Source organism: Tachysurus vachellii, chromosome 4 (assembly GCF_030014155.1).
Source record: "Tachysurus vachellii isolate PV-2020 chromosome 4, HZAU_Pvac_v1, whole genome shotgun sequence".
NCBI classification, from domain to species: Eukaryota; Metazoa; Chordata; class Actinopteri; order Siluriformes; family Bagridae; genus Tachysurus; species Tachysurus vachellii.
The window spans coordinates 24,272,862-24,296,501 of record NC_083463.1 but is presented as its reverse complement, the minus strand read 5'-3'; the positions used below and the strand labels follow the sequence as shown (position 1 = coordinate 24,296,501).

General features: G+C 37.0%; 1 protein-coding gene across 4 annotated transcripts in view; it reads right to left on the bottom strand.

Moving 5' to 3' along the window:
- mtss1 (MTSS I-BAR domain containing 1) overlaps window positions 1–23,640 on the bottom strand; it is a 34,962-nt gene that overhangs the window by 3,915 nt on the left and 7,407 nt on the right. Inside the window, exons 2-13 of one of the 4 annotated variants that reach the window (XM_060868455.1) lie at window positions 16,444–16,505; window positions 15,877–15,950; window positions 14,589–14,673; window positions 13,307–13,398; window positions 12,050–12,124; window positions 10,585–10,742; window positions 10,293–10,400; window positions 9,957–10,054; window positions 9,739–9,829; window positions 6,083–6,187; window positions 5,755–5,911; window positions 1,066–1,092 (exon numbers count right to left, since the gene is read on the bottom strand). In XM_060868455.1, the coding sequence (XP_060724438.1) occupies window positions 1,066–1,092; window positions 5,755–5,911; window positions 6,083–6,187; window positions 9,739–9,829; window positions 9,957–10,054; window positions 10,293–10,400; window positions 10,585–10,742; window positions 12,050–12,124; window positions 13,307–13,398; window positions 14,589–14,673; window positions 15,877–15,950; window positions 16,444–16,505 (1,132 nt within the window). Of the gene's footprint in view, window positions 1–1,065; window positions 1,093–5,754; window positions 5,912–6,082; window positions 6,194–9,738; window positions 9,830–9,956; window positions 10,055–10,292; window positions 10,401–10,584; window positions 10,743–12,049; window positions 12,125–13,306; window positions 13,399–14,588; window positions 14,674–15,876; window positions 15,951–16,443; window positions 16,506–23,640 lie in introns of all 4 variants that reach the window. The other 3 variants (XM_060868452.1, XM_060868454.1, XM_060868456.1) reach the window with 3 other exon arrangements.

Below are 23,640 nucleotides of genomic sequence, written 5' to 3'. Positions count from 1 at the left end.
CCAAAGTGAACTACATGGGAGACGATCATTGTTGAAAACAAAAAAAAAAAGCTAGACTGGAATATGCCAAACTACATGTTGACAAGCCACAAAGCTTCTGGGAGAATGTCTTATGAACAGAGGAGACAAAAATGAAACTTTTTGCCAAGGCACATCAGCCCTATGTTCACAGATGGAAAAATGAAGCATATAAAGAAAAGAACACTGTCCCTACTGTGAAACATGGAGGAGGCTCTGTTATGTTCTGGGGTTGCTTTGCTGCATCTGGCACAGGGTGTCTTGAATCTGTGCAGGGTACAATCAAGGGATTTTAGAGAGAAATGTGCTGGCCAGTGTCAGAAAGCTTGGTCTCAGTCGCAGGTCATGGGTCTTGCAACAGGACAATGACCCAAAACACACAGCTAAACACCCAAGAATGGCTAAGAGGAAAACATTGGACTATTCTAAAGTGGCCTTCTATGAGCCCTGACCTCAATCCTATTGAGCATCTTTGAGAAGGAGCTGAGACATGCCGTCTGGAAAAGACCCTTCAAACCAGAAACAACTGGAGCAGTTTGCTCATTGACAGATACAGGAATCATCTGATTGCAGTGATTGCCTCAAAAGGTTGTGCAACAAAATATTAAGTTAGGGGTGCCATAATTTTTGTCTAGGCCTGTTCCATGAGTTTATTTTTTTAAATAATTCTGTTGAAGCATGGTTGAAAAGCAATGTCTGAATTTCATTGGTTAACATTCATAGAATTTTTATTTATTATTACTTTTGTCAGATTAAATTTTTTTCTGTGACCATTGTGAGTTTTTCTTTCATTGACCGAAGGGTACCAACAATTTTGTCCACGTGTGTATTACATCTTATGTGACTGATGAATAAAACATGTACATGCTTGCCAACACAAATACAGAAACAAACACAGACACAATTTGCAGTGTGCGTATATACTGTTGGATGGCATTGTTTCTATGAATAGAAGCAACTCATTCCTGAAATATTGGTTATTTTCTGATGACCAAAATGAAAAACGAAAATAAAATGTACTCTGTACAATATTAGTCAGAAACCTACCATAGAGAGGAGGTTCTTTCTTTACTGCTGTAAAAGAATAATACATTGTTTGTAACTTGTATTCAAAAAAACTCCTGTTTGGCATACAGGCAGCAGTTTGACAATGTTTAAGAGCCGCTATTGATCTTTACTGTATATTGTGAAACTAACGTCTAATCTATAGCATGTGGGAAAAAAAAAAAATCAAGACACCCCATGAAAGCCTGTTTTATGTTTTTTTAAATAGTTAAACATATAGCCATTTTATCTTAATTTTAACAATACTGGAAGATTCATGTAATATAACAAAACAAAACCAAATAGTGGTCTTTTTTAAATGATATGTAAAATAAAAATAAAAAAACCTTGGATTATCTCAGATGCAAATTATTAGAACATTGTTACAGAGCATTTTGAAGAAGGATTGTCTTATTTAAACCTCTGGGCCCAAATTCATAAAGATTCATAGTGCTAGAGTTGCTCCTAGTGACGTAACTAAGAAAATTGTTAGAAATCTGTGCATTTCCCCTTAAAATTAAAAGAGAAGAATTAAAGATACTAGTAAAGATAAAAGTAATTCATAAAGCATATTATGTATCATGTATTAACCCTTAAAAGAGCTCTTAACGTCAAAAAGGTAAAAGGTGAAGAGGGAAAAGTGTATTGCATACAATATTTAATAATGGTCGTGAGTCAAAGAACTGCTACAGATTAGATCATGTAAGGATTAGTTTTGTGATCAATCATATAAATATTAATACATAATTTATACATAAAATCATATATATATTAAATAATAAATATAATATATACACAGCTTGTATAATAGTGTAAATTTGCTGTCCTCTTAAAATAACACACAGCCATTAATGTCTAAACCGCTGGCCACAAAAGTGAGTACACCCCTAAGTGAAAATGTCCAAATTTTGCCCAATTAGCCATTTTCTCTCCCCGGTGTCACGTGACTCGTTACAAGGTCTCAGGTGTGAATGTGGAGCAGGTGTTAAATTTGGTGTTATCGCTCTCACTCTCTCTTACATGGCACCTCATGGCAAAGAATTGTTGCTCTACATGAAGATGGTGTAGGCTATAAGAAGATTTCCAAGACCTTGAAACTGAGCTGCAACACGGTGGCCAAGACCACTGTTTTCTGTTCAGCTCTCAGCATGTCTGTGGGATTCAGGTGGATCTTTGAAGACAACTTTGGAGGTAAACTTAAGCTTATTGTCTTGCAGGATGACACAGCTATGAACTAGTCTTTACTTTCTGATTGATATCATGATCTGGGGCTGCATGAGTGCTGCAGGCACTGGGGAGCCACAGTTCATTGGGGGAAGCATGATTCCTCCCTTCGGGGACTGGGACACAGGACAGTATTCCAACATAATAACGACCCCAAACACACCTCCAAGATGATCACTGCCTTGCTAAAGAAGCTGAGGGTAAAGGTGATAGACTGGCCAAGCATGTCTCCAGACCTAAACCCTATTGAGCATCTGTGGGGCATCCTCAAACAGAAGGTGGTGGAGCGCAAGGTCTCTAACTTCAACGAGCTCCATGATGTCATCATGGAGGAGAGGAGGTGGACTCCAGTGGCAACCTGTGATGCTCTAGTAGTGTTAATTTCGTCAGACGAGACGAGACAAAATATGTTCGTCAACAACCTTTTTTTCCTGACTAAGACGAGACGATGACAAGACTTCACCACTGTCCAAAAACGCTGACTAAGACTAAATTAATATGCATTATTGTTGCCGAAAAAAGACGAGACGAAAAAGTTTTGTTTAAAATAAAAACCAAGATAAAATCTCTCTTCATTTTCATCTACAATTGTCTCTGCTTTTTCATCAGCTGTTACGCCTTTAAAATATTCACAACGAGTTTGCGGCTTCGCGCTGTTTAATGTGTGCGTAGAAAGAATTCGCCCACACGCCGCTCAAAAAAAGAAAATCCTGAGTCCACCGTCTAGGCAGGCTTTTTTGTGTTAAATTATATTTCCTGTCGCTGTGCAGGCTCTTTTATTGTACGACAGCTTATGTCCCTATGAGCGGTCTTTGCATTACGATTAAAAGCAGTACCAATAAAGTAAAAAATGTGATGTGAAGTCAAGTCCGAGTGTATGCACTGTTTAAATGAGTGTTCTCAACTTCTCACTGATACTTTTGTGATTCGCGGACTGTAAATAGGTTGTATTTTAGGCCCACAGTAAAGTAGGCCTATTCTTTTCAGTTTTTCTGAGTATATTTATTTCTGATTTAAACAGAAACATGAGACACAAGACAACCAAACAGTTTTAAAAACCTTTGTAACTTAAGTTGTCAGTCGGAGTCTGTTGGGCCCCAGCTTTTGAATTGTTTTGGATAAAATAAAATATTTTTTAGAACAGGTTAATCATTTGTGAATGTATCTCCTAAATCAGAAATTGAAAACCAGACACGTTTAACATTTGCATTCAACAAAAATCATTTTGTCAGGTAATTGTGGCATTTAACCAATGTTTGAGATATGTGAAACACTTTTTTTTACTGAAATGTTTATCAGTAATAATCTCAGAAATAATGTGTTATTTTAAAAAAGGCCTAAAATTTTTGGACTAAAACTAGACTAAAATGACGAGACTTTTAGTCAACTAAAATTTGACTAACAAAAAAAAGATATGTGAATGACTAAATATGACTAAAACTAACAAGGACATTTGGCACAAGACTAAGACTAAATTAAAAATAGGTGACGAAATTAACACTATGCTCTAGTAAACTCCATGCCCAAGAGGGTTAAGGCAGTGCTGGAAAATAATGGTGGCCACACAAAATATTGGCACCTTAGGCTCAATTTGGACATTTTCACTTAGGGGTGTACTCACATTTGTGGACAGCAGTTTAGATTAATGACTGTGTGTTGAGTTATTTTGAGGGGACAGCAAATTTACAGTTATACAAGCTGTACATGCACTACTTTATATTGTAGCAAAGTGTCTTCAGTGTTGTCACATGAAAAGATATGATAAAATATTTACAAAAATGTGAGGGGTGTACTCACTTCTGAGAGATACTGTGTGTGTGTGTGTATATATGTATACATATACATACACCAATAATACATGTACTATATTATATAAACCCTATTGAGATCCTGTGGGGTAATATTTCAGCCAAAGTGGGGAAATACTAGCTATTTGGGGATAGGGTGTCCTAACTTTTTCCTTTGTTGAAATAATTTTGTTGATTTCATTTGTCTAATAAGTAAAAAGGGATTTTCGTTTTTTGTCGTTTACAAGCAATTACATCTCTTTCTTCTACAAGCACAAATTAAAGCAAGATCAGAAATTGAAATGTTGACAATGCTTAATAAAGAACTTAATATTTAATTTAATATGAAATAATAGGCATCATAAAATTTAGATAAAACAACAACATATTGTGAAACCTGTTCTTGGCAACAGACTGCAAATAATCACGCATGCTGCTCCTGTGCCAAGAGCCAGATTGACAGTGAAAGACAAATCAAAACTAAGTTATTAGAGCCCTACAGATTGTCATTCTTTAAAACATTTTTGTTCAGTCTTCCTTGTCAAACCTGTTATAACTCTGGGTTTTGCACCTTGTTGAAATTTTTTTCAGTTCAGCCCTCAGCATGACTGTGGGATTCAGGTGGATATTTGAAGACAACTTTGGAGGTACACTTAAGCTCATTGTGTTGCAGGATGACACAGCTATGAACTAGTCTTTACCTTCTGACTGAGATCTTGAGGCTTTGCTCCAGTACTTTCAAATAATCCTGCTTCATTAAGATGCCATATATTTTCTGAAGTGCAACAGTCCCATTTCCAGCAAAACACCCTCACAACCCCCATACTTCACATATAGAATAGTGTTCTTCAGATAAAAAGCTTAACACATACATAGTGCTGATTATTATATCCAAAAAATTATCATTTGTTTCAGTTGAACTGAGAACACTAATCTAAAAGGCAGATGATCACCTGGAATAAAAAAAAAATGATCACCTGAAAAATTTTTTTTTATTTTTTTTTTTTTAAATGACGGAATTTTAGGCCATGTAGAACCTTCTTAATGGTGGATGTACATTCTTACCTGATACTCAGTGACCAGTTTATTGGATTTTTTGTTTTGGGGTCCATCTGAACTTTTCAGCCCAAAGTATGTTGATTCCTGGGAGTTAATTTACGCCTCTATTGTTGAATAGTGCAGTGTCTGGATCCTAAGATATTTTATATTTAATTGTGGTACCTTATGTTGTTTTTTCAAGAAAGAAATTGCTCTGAAATATGAAGTACACTTTGGACGTCTTCAAGATTAATAAGAGACAGTAAATCTTGTAAGTAATATTTTGACCTACTGGTATTCTGAAACATTTACCTAAAGCAGAAATAAATCTGCCTGTAATATAGTTTTACAATTTCCTGATGTGAACGATGAAAATGACGACTTTTTTTTGGAATGAATTTTTCCAAAAAATTTTTTTTTACAATTTTTTTACAAGAGATATGTGGAGTTGTGAAAAAAATGATATTGAAATCTAGCCTAGGTATATGACCTTTGTAAATATTGTAAATATAAAAATGCCAATCACATATAAACAAATTTTAGACTGACGTGAGGGGGAAAAATTGCATTAGGTCCCGTTTTCTGTAAAAAAAAAAAAAAACAGTAATAAGGGGTGTGAGACTGAGTTTGTGTGTGCTCTCACCATGTTGTGAGGGTATTGTATCTTCAGAACAGGATGGGGTTGTTGTCTGAGTACTGTATCCACTGGAGCAGTGCAGAGAGTCACGACTAGTGTGAGGAGTCTCAGAGTTGAGTGTACCTGCTAAGGTCAGAGCTAGTTGCTCTCTGGCGGTCTTTGGCTATATACAGGAGAGAAAGCAGCAGTTGATGCATCATGATGTATAAACTAATACAAAGCCATCAGACCCATTCCCAAACACAGAAAACAATGACCAGCTTTTCAGCTACTAGTTTCACTAACTCAAACCTTGCACTGATAAAGCTACCTGGTTAGTCACATACGCGTGTACCTTTCCTGATGTGGACTGGGCTCTAGCTCGTTCCCCATAACCACTGTAAACTTGGTGTGGAGGTGGTCTAGAGGTTCCATTCTCTGTGCCAGCGACATTGTGAATCTGCTCCTTCAACATATGAACAGACAAAAAACAAGAAGATCCACAATGATGAAAAAAAGCATGAGCATAAGGCAGCAAAAACAACTGCACCAGTGTTGATGGCATACTCTCTGCACATGTTGAAGAGTCAGATAAAATTGAGTTTTACTACCCTATCATACCTTGCCATTGCATCTTAAAGACATGTTGGGTATTAACATTGCTTACTGTTAATTGTTAAGGTGCCAAAGCACTTCTCCAAACAACAGCAAGTTCCCTGAAAAATTGTTGCAGAATTTGCTCAGGGTCAAATGACAGTTCTATTCACAGAACTAAATTATTATGTACATAATGAGCATTCTGTTTCATCCTCTATATAAGCAAGAGGAGGTGATCATCACTTAGATGTCTAGTCTAGGCCAAAATGTAATGTGGAACTGACCCACCTTATGACTAACCAAAATAGTTCTGGGAGATGATCTCTATACTGGAAGAGGTGATGTTAAACTTTTAGAACCTGGAGAAGGTACAGAGTTACATTCATCCAGCAGCAGTGTAAACTTTCTGGAGTGGTATGCCACTAATTCCCATGAGAAGGATAGGCTAGTAGAGTGCCATGTCATAATAGAGGACTCTGTTTTACTCTGTCTTGTAACAGCAGAGGGTCTCAAATGCAATGATAATTTTGTCCCAGATAATCAGTGCCTCGATATTCGGTGCCTGAGAAATGTGTCTCTCCAAGGGCCTAGGCCAACGATTATGATTACCTACCCACCATCTACCTGCCAACAACCTGATAACCCTGCAGAATCAGCCAGTCAGCACACAGTGACAGCACTGATATCTTCTGAATCATAGACTGATTCTCAAAAACAGGTAATACTATGGCAGTGGGCATAAAGTTAGTGATTGTTGGCAGCTTTCAGAGAGCTCAAAGACAAACTGCATAAGAGCGATTTGCTTCAGTATGGCTCGTAATAACTTTTAGCTAAAGCTTTGAATAAAGGAAACTAAACTGGTGGCCAACCACGGGGTGCACATGTTGCATCAGACTTTAATATACACACAGCAGGATGTATAGAAGCTAAGGAATGCTTAGAGGAGAGAATATGGGTTAACAGAGAAAAATCTACTTCACATGTAATATTCTGTTGGGACCTAAGGCCTCTTTTACTTTGGCTTATGTTAATGTTCATGAGTCTGCTATCAGGTGAACACTGAACAACCTTGATGTGCAAGCCAGAGTTTCAAAGAGAAAGCCACTACAAAGAACATTGATGCCCATGAAGTTTGCTAAAGATGAGAGGACTATTCGAAAAATAATTTGTTGAGGAAGGAGATAAAAATAAAACCTTTTAACATTTTAAGTTTTAAAATGAGAAGCATTATATTTGGAGAAGGGAAAATACTGAATTCTAGCATTATAACCTTATACTTTCTGTGAAACACGGTGGTGGTAGTATCATGCTTTGGGCCTTTATTGCTGCATCTAAGCCAGGACAGCTTGCCATCATTAATCTAACAATGAATTCAGAATTATGCACCGAAGTATGTCTACCAAAGAATGATTAAAGAGGAACAAAGATAATGTTTTAAAATGGCCAAGTCAATGTCCTGACTTTAATCCAAAAGAAAAATTGTGGAAGGACCTGAAGCAAGCAATTCACATAAGGACACCCACCAAAATTCCGAGTGTTGAAGCGCTTCTATACCGAGGAATGGAATAAAAATCTAAGCTGTTATGCATTACTAATCAAAAGTTACCAGAAACTTTACTTGCAGTCATTGCTGCACTAGGGCTCATAACAGATACTGAAATCAAAGTTCAAGATATGTAATGCTGGATAATTTCTCTCAATAATTAAATAAAGCAGTATAATATTGTTTGCTCGTTTGTTTGATTGTGTTCGCTTTGTTTACTTTTAGTACTTGTTTGAAAGTCTGATGTTTTGGGTCATATTTATGCAGAAATATATTAATTTCTAAAGGGTTCACAAACTTTCAAGCGACACTGTATATTAGCCTGCACCACCCATGTGACCAAAACCCAGAAATACAAAATCACAATACAAAATAAAAACAAACATTTTCAGCACTTACTCTAACCAAAGAAGCCTGTAATGAACTGGCAAGCAAGCTTGTTTAATTTTCTGGCATTAAAATCCTCATGTTCCCTTTTTTTTTTTGAATGAAAAGAACAATATGATGATTAGGGCCACCTTTTGCTTGGTATAAAGGCTTTGTGGGAAGTCATGATAGGTACATGACTTCATCCTGCTGTTCAGCAAGCCATTTTAAATAAATGATTTTAGCAGTATGTATGGACACCGGGATGAGTATCCATATGTGCATACATACTAAGTATCAGAATATCATTAAATTTTAAGGTACCCAAGAAATCATCTAGATTACAAAACCCGGTTATAAACATAATCGGCATCTTGCTTCTTTTACAGCATGAGAAGTCAATCTCCAGCCTAATAGTCCATGATGCAACATAGTCTGGTGAGGTATTCTAAATCATGCTTTTAAAGAATCAAGGTGACCTTCGAAACGCATTCTCTTTCAAGCATTTTCTTCAGTACATCAGTACGGGATATCACAACACTTAAATTCCTGGACAAGCTTAACTCAAAGAACAAAGTCTAACTCCATGGCTTTCAGATGTGTTTTGCGCAGCATTTGAAGAGAGCAATTGAAGAGAGAAAGTGGAAGAAATCACAACTCGATGCAGGTCTTGCCTCTTACCATACTGTACACTCCTGGCCATGTTTTCTTCAGACGTGACTTCTGCAAGACTACCTTCTACGAGGAAAAGCTTGAAACTTCTGCAAAAGAACCCAGTAAGATCCGCATCATCTCTTCTCGTCTCAATCTCCTGGTTCCTCCTGCTTCATCCTCCCTGACGGTGGAAGATTTTGCTTCTTTTTACCATGAGAAGATTGAGAAAATCTGCTGGACCTACACTTCTGCCCTGACTGCACATAAAGTCACCTGCGAAATCAGAGTCAGGATTCCCCTACTCCTTCGTTGTCACATTTCTCAACTGTAGCAGCAGAAGAGATTTTACAACTCATCTGGTTTTGCAATCCTACCACCTGCCCACTGGATCCACTCCCTCCACTATACTTCAGACCATCTCACAAGACATTCTGCCCCTCATCACCACAATCATCAATGGATCCCTAACATCTGGTCATGTACCAACTACCTACAAAAGAGCAGGGGTATTCCCGTCATGAAGAAGCCTTGGTCCTCTCCATTTCTCCCTGCATACTCACTCTCTTGGTGAAGTTATTTCCTCACACAGGTTCTCTTACCACTGCTATGCTGTTCTCATCTGTCATTGTCCTGTCAGTAATTGCATCTCACAGGAGAGGCTGCTCGCTCTACTTGGCTAACAATTCCTGCTCTGTGCTGTAACTACAGCTCGTGCTGAATGAAACAGATGTGCTTCACATTAGGTCAAAGTTTAGAAGTGCTCCTTACCTAGAGTAACAATACAAACAGATGAATTTGCCACTAAAAGTTACACAGTTGTGTCTGTTTGCATGTGTGTGCACTCACACTACCTGTCGTACTTCTTGCATTTGCAAATGCAGGCCATCCATAACACTGGAGATAGAATCCAGAGAGGGTACATGGCGCACTGAGGCATAGTTACTAGAAAGGGGCACACATTCAGAGAAAGGGCAAAAATAAACACTGTTATCATTCATTACATTATATTCTTTAGGCAGAACACTTTCACTTGATGTTAACGGAAGTAAAGACACAAACACACGGGCACCTGCTAATGCTGCTTTTGCGCGACAGTGTGTTGCTGGGAGATGCCGGTGGGGTCTGGAATGTGTAGGTGTATTCAGAACCTTTTAGGTCAAGAATAACCTGCAGATAAGAAAGGAGGGAAGGAGGGGTGAGAGATAGTGGGGGGAGGGAGAGAGAGAGAGAGAGAGAGAGAGATAGTGGGGGAGAGAGAGAGAGAAAGATAGTGGGGGGGGGGGAGAGAGAGAGAGAGAGAGAGAGAGAGAGAGAGAGAGAGAGAGATTCAGTATCTGAAACTTGACCTCTATCTGTAGTTACAATGTCCATGCTGTAGGTGCAGCATGTGTGAAAGCTGGTGTACCTGTTCACTAGCAGGTGGTAAAGCACTGGGATCTACAGTCAAGTTACAAAGGTCTTCAAGAATGGACTGTAAATGTGTTACTTCACCAAGCACACTAATCTCTTCATCCTAAAACAAACAACAAATAATGAACAAAATCACAAGCAACATAGAGGCCCATAAAACAAACCACTCTAACAAATAAATATTACAGAATTAACAAAAGAGTAGCACCAAAAGGAAAAAAAAAAAAAAACAATAAAAGTTTCAAGTACGTGTGAGTGTGTGTGTGTGAGAGAGAGAGAAAACTCACAAGAACAGGTTTTAGCATTGTAACAAAAGAGCAGAAGCGTCCTCTTTCCTCAATGAGTGCTCGACACGCAGCTCTCTTCTCTGTCTCTTCTAACTCAGTATACCGAGTGTTAACATCCTGCAAGGCACTGTCCAACTGCATCCGCACCTCGTCTTTACCTGTGCACATCCATGCAAAACATTCGTAAAGTATTTATATAGTAAAATGTGTCTGTAAAGGCTTATTTATTCATCCAAATCATTTGACTGCCTTGTAATTGGAAGAAGTAATAGAAAGAATCCTGATGACCTGACATGGGACATCTACTCTACTTACTTCTAACAAAACAACCTCAGGAATCCAGGTTTCTTTTTAATAGGGGTGTAATGATGCAATGCAAAAACATTTGAACACCTAATCTGTGCACCCCACAGTGTGTGCGTTGGTCCTGAGAGCTCCAGATCGCAACAATTGACACACATTGAAGGTTATGCAATTACATGACCATTTTATAACAGTTAAAACAAGCTTTTCACTAGCTTACAAATGATACCAGCTAATCTGAAGGCCACACAAAGTTTGAAGGTCTACAGCTATTGACTCTGCAGGAAGTTGGCAACATCTACGCACTGTGCGCCTCAGCACATGCCGACTCCACGCTGTGATTTTTTTACATTACCTACAACTTTGTGGCTGAATTGCTATTGTTCCCAATTGCTTCCACTTCCAGATATACTTTCATAATACCACTAACAGCTGACCGTGGAATATTTAGTAGTGAGGAAATTTCACGAATGCCAACCTATCACGGTGCCATGCTTGAATGTACTGAGCTTCTGAGAGCGACCCATGCTGTCACAAATGTTAGTAAACGCAGTCTACATGCTTAGGTGCTTGATTTTAATAACCTGAATGATACCTTTGGCAGTATAGTGTACATCATGTCTATCTAAGTTGTTTGTTTAGCACATTTTGCTTTTTATTTGTCAATTGGGACATCAACTCCAAATACAACACACACAAATAGTACAATCCCACCCCCAACCTGATTGACAGGACTTTGTGCAAAGCAGCAGAAATGCAAATGACAAAGAAATGGCAATTCCATTTGAATTTTGGCAGACTTCATACACAATGCTAAAAAAGTAAAATTGCAAATGAGGTAATTTCTTTGGTTATTTTGTTATGACCGGATCATCACTTGTAAGACAATGGAACTGCAACTGGAAAGGGACTTTGATTTTCCATTTGAAATTGGATTACACTGTACTGTCCCGTAAATAAAAATGCAAAGGTAATAGACATTTTGCATTTTTATTTGAATTATGACAAATATATGCATCCACAAATAGAAAACGCAAATACATTTTGTAAACTTTTGGAAATTTTTTATAATTTTAAAAAATTTAAAATGCTGTATACACAATTTTATTAACATTTAATTTAAGTGTTTATACTTTTTCCCCTCTCTTCTTCTAATTCTTACCTTTTTTTACCTTCTTCTGCAGTTTGATTGTATCAGATGATTTCTTCCGGATGTCTGCTCGAGCCTTTTTATACTCTACAGAGATAAATATTGAACATTTCAAAAACCTTTATAAAAGAAATGAAAGTTTCAATAGCAAGAAATCATACACAATACTGCACATTTTTAAAGATATTTTAAAAATTCTGCAGGTTTTTTTTTTTTGGTGAAAAGTAGTTTCTGGAGTTTTTTGAGCAAACATTTTGAATCACATTGTGTCATGCTTATTTTATATAATGACTGACCATTTTTTGTTGAAGTGCTAATAACATTAATAATAAGACAAATCCCTTCTTAAAAATTTCACATTCGGGGGGTTTAGGTAACATGCATATTTGTGTAAATATGCTTCCCGAATTGGAAATTTTGTCAAAATAACCCAGCAACCTTATGAAGTGATTTCTACTATAGAAAGTGTACCATAAGTTTCTATATTTTTCATATTTCCCTGCCCAACACTTCAAAATTCATAGAGGATGCTTCTGAAACCGATTTGCTCATGTACATCTGTGTACAGCTTTCCTGCGTTTCCCGCGTTGGCAGGCCAAGTGCTTAACTTACTCAGAAATCCCAAAGTGACAAAAAGACCCGAATCGTGGCGAAGTTTTACAAAGACAAAATCACACCTGGCAGTTATGGCTATGCTAACTGGCTCCCGTTCAAGACGGAAACAATGACATGGCCACTTGCAAGTGAACGATAGCAGGCACGTGTACATGACAGCTACTACTAACTACATGGAGAGACAGTTGCTCTCTTCAATGCCATTCCGGCTTTGACTGAGTTTTCACGATTCACCACAGAAAATATGAAGTAAAAAAAAAATAAAAATTATGGGAAGATGCTCTACTAACTAACTGATAACAATACTGGTACTCAGGTACTCCACCTTTTAGGGAGTATAGTACAGTCTCATGAAGAAGAAGAGTACAATACTAAACGATATTGAGAGCAAAAGAGTACTGTATTCAACTCCAAGCAAGAAAGAGGGTATTGTACTCTTGGCTTGAAGAAAATTATATAAACCCCTACGGATTCATAATTGTTTTCTTAGAATGCTGCTGATATTCTGGTTAGTGTAAAAGAGAGAAAAAGTATAGTATGCTTTCAATACATAGAACGCCAAACAACTACATGACAGATCACTGGCAAAAATAAATAAAAGAGGTGGATGTCTTGTTCAATAAATAAGGGGTATTGGTCTTTAGAAATCTAAACCTTTAGCGTGATCCTTATCAAGCTGACTGGCCACTTTTTTCCACTCCTCCAACGTCAGCTCCAGTGGACTGATCAAGTTATCCATGAAAGCGCTGTAACACAAAAGCACACACACACACAAAATGGTGTATAAGGATCAAAGGAATAGAATATGATAATAGAAAAGGTCATACAGGAATGTGTAGTCACAGTTCAGAGAAACATGTGCCGACATGATGCCTGGTTCTAGTTTAAAGCATGAGAATACTTTTAAAACTTCCTTATATAGGGTTGGATAAATCATACAATATTAACTAGCCTAATATGCAAGTAAAAGCTGCAATGTGTTGCCCAGTCTCATTTTTGCAACCCCTCCACTGACAAAGTTGAGGCTGAAGGTTTACACCTAAATGAACGCTTAAGTCCATCTTTTTTCAACTCCACATGCACATACCACAGGGTTTTTTGCCCCCTTTCTCAGGCACACTTTTCCAAAAGTGTGTCTGAAATCTGAAATCAGGTTAGAGCTTTGTGATGGCCATGCCAATATGATTACTTTGTTTTCCCTGTTACAATTTGGGAGGCAAGTTTAAAATCACTACCCTACTGGAAGACCCAGAGGCAAGTTTTAACTTGTAGTAACTATGGTGTTAAATTCAGGTGAGCTACAAACTGTCTTTTTAAACTGATCCCCTTCAGTATAAATTAAGGAAAACCTATGCTTGTTGAAAACATACGTTTAGTCATTTACAAAGTTGTTGCTGTTTTCGTTTATGTAATCTTGCCTTGACATTTTTGCTTAAAATTGCTCCCACCAAATGTTCTTTTTAAGAAAGCTGGATTTGGATTTTCATTAGAAAGCTGTTTAAAATAGCACATGTAACATGGCTTGGTTTTGTAATTGCTGATGCACATAAATACAAAATTTTAAATAGTCGTCTGTCTTTTAGATTCTTTTTGCACTTTTTGAACACTTTGACTGACCTGTGCTTGAGTTTCTTCCTTGATTCTTTTCTAAGAACAATGTGTCAGTCCATTTTAAGGAGTTCTAGTAATTAAGATACTTTGTGCAACAAAGAAAGAAATGACCACATGGCCCACAGCCTTATGCATTAACCCATGTGCAATTCAATGAGCTATCACTTTTTACTGATAAGGCCAAAGTCAAATGCTACAGCGTTTAAGGTTTTAACAAAGTTAATTTTTCACTTGTAAAAAATAGAATGAATATATTTTCTGTGAGAAAATGAATGCAAAGTGAAAACGGCTGCTAAAGGAAAATAAAGATAAAGAACATCCTTACGTAGTGAAGAGTTTGAGTTTATTCTCAATGCTTCTATGTCTCATGCACATTCTGGTCAACGCTGAGCCGATTTCTTTTGTTGCACCTGTCAAAAAACAAAGTTTAATAAATATTAAAGTTAAGAAGAAACAGACTTTACTTAGCTAATTAGTTAAACAAACAGTTGGCTAATTATCTTGTTCATTCATGTGCCTGGTCAGAACAACTTATTAATAATTATCTAATTGTGCACAAGCAGGCAAAGGAAACAGTATTAACCAATATTATCACGTCATATTTCAGCCTGATTTATAGGTAAACACTGACTCTAGTAACGGGAATTTCTGCTGTCAAATCCGGGGGCTCCTTAGGGTAACATTCACACTATTGAACAGCGGTTGTAAGGTCAAGTCTTAACTAAGCCACAGAATTCTCATGACAATGAGTACAAGAGATTAAAACTGACAATGCTCTGGGTGGGAGGGGTGTATATACTCTATAAATCACTAGTCAATAATTTACATCTGTGAGCTAATGCCTGCAGAAGTGGGAAGATGACGCTTTTTACAGCACCTTACGATAGGAGACTGGCTGATGACACAAAGTCATATGTTTCAGCAAAGCCAGATTAGAGACACTGCCTTAATAAAGTTGAGGAATGTATAAAGGACATAAGACAGTGGATGCTGAATAACCTCCTCTTACTCAATTCTGACAAAATAGAAGTACTTCTATTAGTAGAGTGGTAAGCTTTCTGATTGAGTAATAACTCTGAATTTCAGATACACCATGTGGTGTATGCTATGATCAAAACCTTTAGGTTCTTTATTAGTACCTTGAATATTGAAGACTACAACAATTAAACAGTGCTCCACAGTTATGCATGTCTTCTGCAAATATACCAAAACAATGAAACTCAAACTGGATTATCACCCATAAATCTTTTCAGTGTGTTGTACATTGTGATTGAAAATACTTTAGTGATTCAGACGCTGTCTATTTCTTGCAGTTATTATAGTCTCATTTTCTCTAAGATACAGACAAATAAAGCGTTCAAGGTTTTCTAAGGTTTTATACCTATTCCCAGATCTATATCCCGACACAGTTTGGTTGCAGAAGACCGCAGAGTGTTCCCTGAATCATGTCCAGTCAATTGCATTTGCCACAGGTGAACTCAATTTACAGCAAGATAATCAAAGCTAACATTAACTTGAGCTCAGTTTGCCTTTGCATTTTTACATTTCATTCCTAGTTGTTTGTGTATTTTAGTTACTTATTTGATGTAAAATGTGAATGAATGACTTCTCACCACGTGTTCCAGTTGCAATATCAGCAACCTTCTGGAAAGCATCCAGAAATGAGCCAATGACAATGATGGTTGTTCTAAGTAGAAATAAAGATAAAAAAAACAACACATTACCATAAATTGCAAAAGTGACTGTGCATATTAAACCGAAATACCGAGAGCCATGCACTTTTCACTGCAATATCTATGGTGTCAGTATAGTACAGTATAGTGTAGACATTTATTAATTTGTTGCAATGGATCATTGTTGTGACTAGCAAGTGCACAAGTGTACTTGTATGGGTAGTCAAAGAGGAAATTTTTTTTAGCTGCACCAGTGAGTGCCAGAAGGTCACTGCTCATTACACCCTACTGTACCTTCCTACACCCGCCATTCTGGGAGGAAATTAAAAAGTGTAATAACCCTCCCATATGTCTACATAGTTCTATGATTGTATAAAGTGTTGTAACAAACTTCCTAAATAAGTGCCTCATATAAGATCATGAGTTCTGATCATTCTCTTTGTGGTCACACAGTCACAATATAGCTGCATGTATGCTCCTGAACAAAAACAACAAATTTGTGTGTACCTTAGTTGAGACTGTAACTTGGCCCCTTTTGAAACAAAGTCCTCCCAGGCAGGGTAACTTGCCTAAAGGCAAACAAAAACAGAGGAAGGTGGAAAAAGAGCAAGGTTAGTCAGAATAAACAGATGTAAATCATTAGACTCAGGTCAGAGTCAGGCAAAGTCTCAGTTATCCTCCAGTTGACCTCCTTTTACTCCAATGTCATAAATAAATAAACAAATATACCAAAACAATTAAACTCAAATTGGATTTTCACCTATAAATCATTTCAGAATGTTGTACATTTAAAAAAAATCTACAAGTATGAATCCACTGTGTCATTTTAGGGTATTCATCAAACTGTCTTATTGTTTAAATAAATAAATATATAATGGATCAAAGTATGGCTGTGTATGTTTAGTTATTGGTCAGATGCCAGGGCAGAATCTCAATGACAAACATCCAAAGCTGTATTGTAATGACACCAAGAGTTCAACACAGACGTGTGAATTTGCAGGAGGGGGAAAAATTGGTACTAATTTTTCTCCAAAATCTCTGAAAATCGAGCAATAATAATGACGGTAATGATTAACATAAACTAGCATTTCTTTATGATTTAATTCTTGCATACATATTAATCCCTTGTTTTAACAAAATTTGCTTTTATGCATTTCAGATTTTTTTTTAATGGCGAAAAATACGACGACTCATTATATATTATTTCATCCGCTGCCATGGCCATTTACGTTAGCCAGCTGAATGTGGCTCAGATGACACCAAAGATTTGTGCACGCGTGTTTGATAGCTCCGGCCATTTGATGGCTTATGCAGGAAGTAATTAGTGTCATCTGATGATCTGTAAGATTTATTACAGACATTCCGCTGATTAATAAGTTGCTTAAAAGCTCCTGGTTAAGTTTGTAATTTTTTTGTATTTCTGTAAAGCTGCATTGATATAATGTCCATTGTTAAAAGTGCTATACAAATAAACTTTTATTAAATTTCCATCGGTGCCTCCCTATTATGTATGTGTAGTATTGTTCAGAAATTCCTGTCAGAAGCCCCAGTCTTAAGGAATAAAATGCTAGCAGAAATTTCTCTCACACAAAAGTTTTATTTCTATCCCAAAAACAAAATACACTGTTTGTTGCAAAACTGTACCTTTAGCACAAGGTAATCTTTTCTGAATCCCAGTAGCTGCTACACCATGCACATCAGCTTTTACTAGTTGGACTATTTAGCTTGCACTGATGCCACAAGCTTGTGTGATGATGCCGCCCAAGTGTTCTCTCATCCCTAAACAAGATTACACTGGCACAATATACAGCATAGTGACATTTATTGTTGATCATATTATATTATCTGACCTTTATGCATTTTGTGCAGGAGCTCTGTGAAAATATCAGGTTACAATACTAAAAGTAGTCTTTTACTATGCAGATTTATGCAAGCATTTTAAACTCTTCAGTAGTAACTGACGTTAATATAAACAATTTATTTTTCCATCAGCTGTTCCCTGCTCTGGGTCGCCACAGCGGATCACGTGGTCTGCATATTATATTTGGCAAAGGTTTTACGCCGCATGCCCTCCCATTTTTATCCGGGCTTGGGACCGGCACTGAGAGTTAACTCTTCAGTGGCTGGGTTAGCTCCATGCCTGGGAATCAAACCCAGGCCATGGCAATGAGAGCACAAGCTCCTGCCGCTGGACCACCTGGGGGCTTAATATAAACAATATATATTAAGTAAATTTATTTATAAGTTACATTAAGTCAGAGCCAGCATCAAATTTCTATTGAAAACCTGTGAAAAAACATGACAAGGACTGTGGAAGCGATCCCATCACGATCTCTACTAATGTCTTCAGCATTTTAAAATGGAAATGTCTGTAAAAGGTGGTAGACAGGTGAGTAAGTATTGAAGTACGCCTAAATACAGAAATCATTTGCAGAGTTGGTTCTGTTAAAAAAAAAAAGCTGTTCTTGTCTCATGTTTTGGGTTTTATTGCACTTCTCCAGGATGCATGTGTACAGCTGAATGGTATTACAAACCTTTACTCCAACTTTTTAGCCTATGCTACTAGGTTCCTAAACAAAGCAAAGAGGAAGTTTAAGCTAAGGAAATGCTCTCAGTCCCTGCTGATTTGTTTAGGTGTTTGTCAGGGAAAACATTAGCTGTTATATGCAAATAAAGTCTTAAGTACATAAAGTACATAAAACATCTTGGAAGAACAAAAACAGCCTGTCAGGACATTTTAATCGCTCATGATCTAAGATTTTTTTTTTTTGCACCTGTGGTATCTCTAAATAGTAAACATGCATGCTGAAATGCAGCCATCTCAGTACATTTCAGGGTTATCCTGAGGAGAGTCCTCTCAATGATGACAATGTTGGCATACATTAACCTGGTGTTTCACACCACCACTGGCAGCTCAAAGGGGTGACAACTGTGGTCTTATGACTGTATAATAGTGGTATTGAATTGAAATATTATATCATACATAACTGAGATCTACATATACACAAGGTTTCCACATTTCACAGCACATCTTTGTTAGCTGAGTTTTATAGAACAAGTCACTTATAACCAGCACTTTTCTTGCTACTTTCTGGTTGGTAATGCTTTGTTTGTTTGTTTTGCTTGTTTGTGACCTCCCCTCAGACACTTTAATCATAAGGTGTCTGTCACAAGAAGTGTGTTATTGTCTAGAAATAGCCAGTGGGTGGCTCAGTCAAAAGCTTCAGAAAAGAAAGGTTTTAAACAAATGAATGGCAATCCCTCCGTGTTCCATCTCCAACAAGTTCAGGGTTTGCCCATTCAGTTAGAGTGTCTTCTTTTACAGTTCTACAGTATTATAGCTTTCGCTCCCCCACTTGCTGCTGCAAGTGAAACAATTTGAACCAAAAATAAAAGGAAAATAACCTGTTGGTCCAGTCTACCAAATATCAAAATAGCAATATGTAAGAGCAGCAAGCAGTAAAGGAAAAATCTTTTTAAGGTTGATGCTTTCAATTCATATTCTAATCTGAAGCAATAAAGCAGAGAACAGAACATCAGCTTTTATGATGTTCACATTAGATCCCTCTCCTGCTTGCTCAATACTGGCTAGTAATTCAGATTTTCTTACAGCACAGGCCAATGAAGTGCATACTTCTTCTATTAGGGTTTAAACAAACTAGAAACATTGCCATATGTATAATACAGACGAAAACTCAGACTGATTAAATTTAGGTATGACTTAAACCGGATCAAGTTGAACAGGTTTAAAATAATTGGCCTGACAAAAATTTGGGGGGATTAAATGAAATTCTTTCACATGCTAAAATTCAGGGAACATGTGATTTTATTTATTTATTTATTTATTTATTTTTATCAGCTATAAACAAAACTTCACAGGAAGCTGACCTTAGTATGTTTTCATCTATAATTGATAAAAAAATGGCTTATAACATTATATAACCTACATATAATCAAACTTACTTATAGCCTTTTGGCACCTTTTTATGTTTTGCTCTTCCAAAGTGGGCTAACTGGTTTTACAACTGACCTTGATTCTTAGTTAACGTGACAGAGTAAATGCTTTCAACTATGGTACATATATGGAACAAGTAGGACTTGATTTTTACTAGTTTACAAATAATTTTAAAAAGTAGGCAAGTAGTTGCCTTTCGATTAAGTAAAAATAAATAAACTAAATGCTGAAAAATAACAATGCGTCAGACTGAACTTCAATGAACTGTCGTATGCAGGCTACACATTTCAGGGTTTAATGGTTTCTAAGGCTCGACTGAACAACAAATAAATAAATAACTTAACTAAGTCTGATTCAGTGCAAGTATTTGCTTTAAATGAAATCCTGATATATGCTGACTAGGTTGACTACTTAATCTAGTATTTCAGGAGAATTTTGCAGACTTTCTTCGTTTAAACATCGCCAGGTAACCAGACTAGAGCTACAGAACTACATGCAAAATTAAAAAGATACACTAACCACTTTACTAGGAACACATGCGCATTCATTCAATCATTCCAACCAGCCCATGTGGGAGTGGTGCAAGACATTACATTAGACACCAGTCAAGAGTTCCAGTTATGTTCATAATCAAATATCACATCACAGATCCTCACAGAATGGTCCAACAGTTTAGGCTAGATGTGGTGGTGTAAGGGTAATATTAAAGGCCATCAAATGTATGAATGCTACAGCCAGCTGAGCATTGATGCTGACCACATGCATCCCTTTATAGCCGCAATCTACATTTTAATGAATAGTACACAGTAAAGATTAAACTAGATTAAAACATTATGGCCGTGGTTATAGTTTCTGTGCACTTGTTCTTATTGATCAGCTGTCACTGAATAACCCTGAATATGTTTAAACATAAAAGCTATCCTTAGTATAATCTCATGTCTCTTAAATCTGTAGATTGCTGCAGATTTCACTCGAATCGCTGGAGAAAAGGAGTTGTTGCAGGACATCAAATTTGCAAACTAATGCTGGCAATGAGCAGGTTTGCATCTGTATTTATTATGCGTGTAAATATTTTCCACTTCGCATGGTGATTCATCACAGTCTTTGCTTTTCTACAGAATTATCTTATCTCAAATCAGAAGGTGTGCATTCTCAAAACACTTCTTTGTATCTTAATAAACACTATGAAAACCTCATGAAGGGATGCATGTGTTCACGTGAATTCTTTTGAGAATATTTAAAGTAAAAAATAAAAAAGATCACTAGACAATACAGCACTACACATGGGCAAAATGTACATAATATAGTCAAGAAAAATGGCTTAAATAATTTAAAATATCAAAAACTGATTGCTGCAGAATTTTGTGGCATGCTCCCTATCTTGAACAAACTATTCTTTTATGTACTATTTTTCTAAGTAAAATCATTCATTACAATATTTGAAAGCAGTTGCACATTAAATAATTTGTAAAGAATATTTGCTATTGACCAGAATGATTTATTTTTAATGAACTGTGACATTTAAGCTGTTTGTGATTGTTTTCAAAAAATGAGGCCAGTTTTAATATTAAATTTATTGATGTCTCAAAATAAGTGAAATACCAGAAACTTCCTAGCACTAAACTTGCTCTAAATTCTCAGGTTTCTCTATGTTTATATTTAACACTTTGCACTATTTTATTACACTTCATTAAGCATTTCTTACATTTTCTTTCATTTTTCACCTTAAATGTTAAGAGATAATTGTTAAGTGTTCATTGTGGCTTTATAATTATGTTTACATTTTAATTATTTGAGTTTTCCTGGTTGTTGATATTTCTGTCTTTATAACTGAAGGGATTACGATAAGAGGAAGGTTCATTCATTCATTCATTCATTCATTCATTCATTCATCTTCTACCGCTTATCCGAACTACCTCGGGTCACGGGGAGCCTGTGCCTATCTCAGGCGTCATCGGGCATCAAGGCAGGATACACCCTGGACGGAGTGCCAACCCATCACAGGGCACACACACTCTCATTCACTCACGCAATCACACGCTACGGACAATTTTTCCAGAGATGCCAATCAACTTACCATGCATGTCTTTGGACCGGGGGAGGAAACCGGAGTACCCGGAGGAAACCCCCAAGGCACGGGGAGAACATGCAAACTCCACACACACAAGGTGGAGGCGGGAATCGAACCCCGACCCTGGAGGTGTGAGGCGAACGTGCTAACCACTAAGCCACCGTGCCCCCCAAGAGGAAGGTTAAGTTTAAAATAAAAATCTTTAATTGTAATATATTTTTCTCCTGGTCCTTATTTTAAATGGGCCATAAAAAAGTTCAATAATTATCGAAATCGACCGATATGAAACACTGATATCGTGATACAGTTTTCGGCCATATCGCCCAGCCCTACTTTTCATTCATTTATTTTAAAAAAATAATACATTAAATGCAATTTAATACAAAATAATTAACATTTCTTTAAGGCAGTTGCACTTTAAAAGACCCTGTGAAGAATGTTTACAATTACTATTACAGGTCACTTCCTGTGTTTGAATCATTTGCCACAAGTTTTGTGCCTGTCTCGGCATTTAAATTGTACTTTTTTTTGGGTAATATTTTAGTCACTTTCATTTATTATTATTATTATTATTATTATTATTATACTTCCTATCGCAGTTAATTTCATTCTTCCTTGTTTCCAGTCTTTAAACAGTTAGCATAGAAAAAGCTCTACTTTTTAATATTCCAATCTCATTAAAGTCAAAGGTAAGTTATCATTAGTTATGGCATACTTTTGACTTGTCCAGTGTGTGAGCTGCAGGATGTCATTAGCATTAATTTTTCTTGTGATAAGTGTATGTTAGTTAGCACTCTAATGGAGAAGATCTCAGTTTTAGAGGTAAGCATTCAGTCAGTAGAGAGGATTAACAATAGTGAGAGTAGTGTAGCTTCTGAATGCATTAAGCGGAGTTAGTAGCCCTCCAACTCTGGCATTAGAGCCCTTACAGCGGGGCAAATTGGTGACGACTCGTTGGCATAGCCGCAAAGCCAAGGCTAACGCTAAGGCATGCCAACGGTAGCACCGCTCCTCTCTTCTCACCACTCCTTCACACGTCTATCAGGTTTGCTCTCCTTAGTAAAGCACCAGCTGAGAAACCTTAAAGAGCTCTGGTTATAGGAGACTCCATCTTAAGGCATATGAAATTAGATACCAGATGCCATATGCTCTGGCCCCATCCCAATGCAGCGTGGCAATGTAGCTTATAGCAGGTTATGGTCACTGAACTGCTGGATCTCCAGTTGGTGCTCTGAAAACAATGTTGGCTTCATAGATAACTGGAGCACTTTTGAGGACAAGGCTGGCCTGTTAGGACGGGACGGTGTTCATCCCACTTGGGAAGATGCTGCTCTCATTTCTTGCAGCATAGCACATAGTTTAAGAACTATGGGTATGGTTTTAGGCTAAGTTAATCTGTGACAGTCCAGAGCCAGGGCCACGAAGCAGACAAGCAGGCTAATTTGACTGTCTGCTAGCTGCATTGAGTCATCACCCAGGGTTCCCAATATAGAGACTGTCTGTTTCCCGAGCTAAACAAAAATCTATAAACACTATATTTACTATATTTGTTACAGTAACCTTATTAGCATAAAATTAGATCATAGTGAATGCACAGCCAGCACCTTTGATATAAAGCTAGGACTGTTAAAAATAAGATCTCTTGCATCTAAAGCTCTAATGGCTAGTGAAATGATTA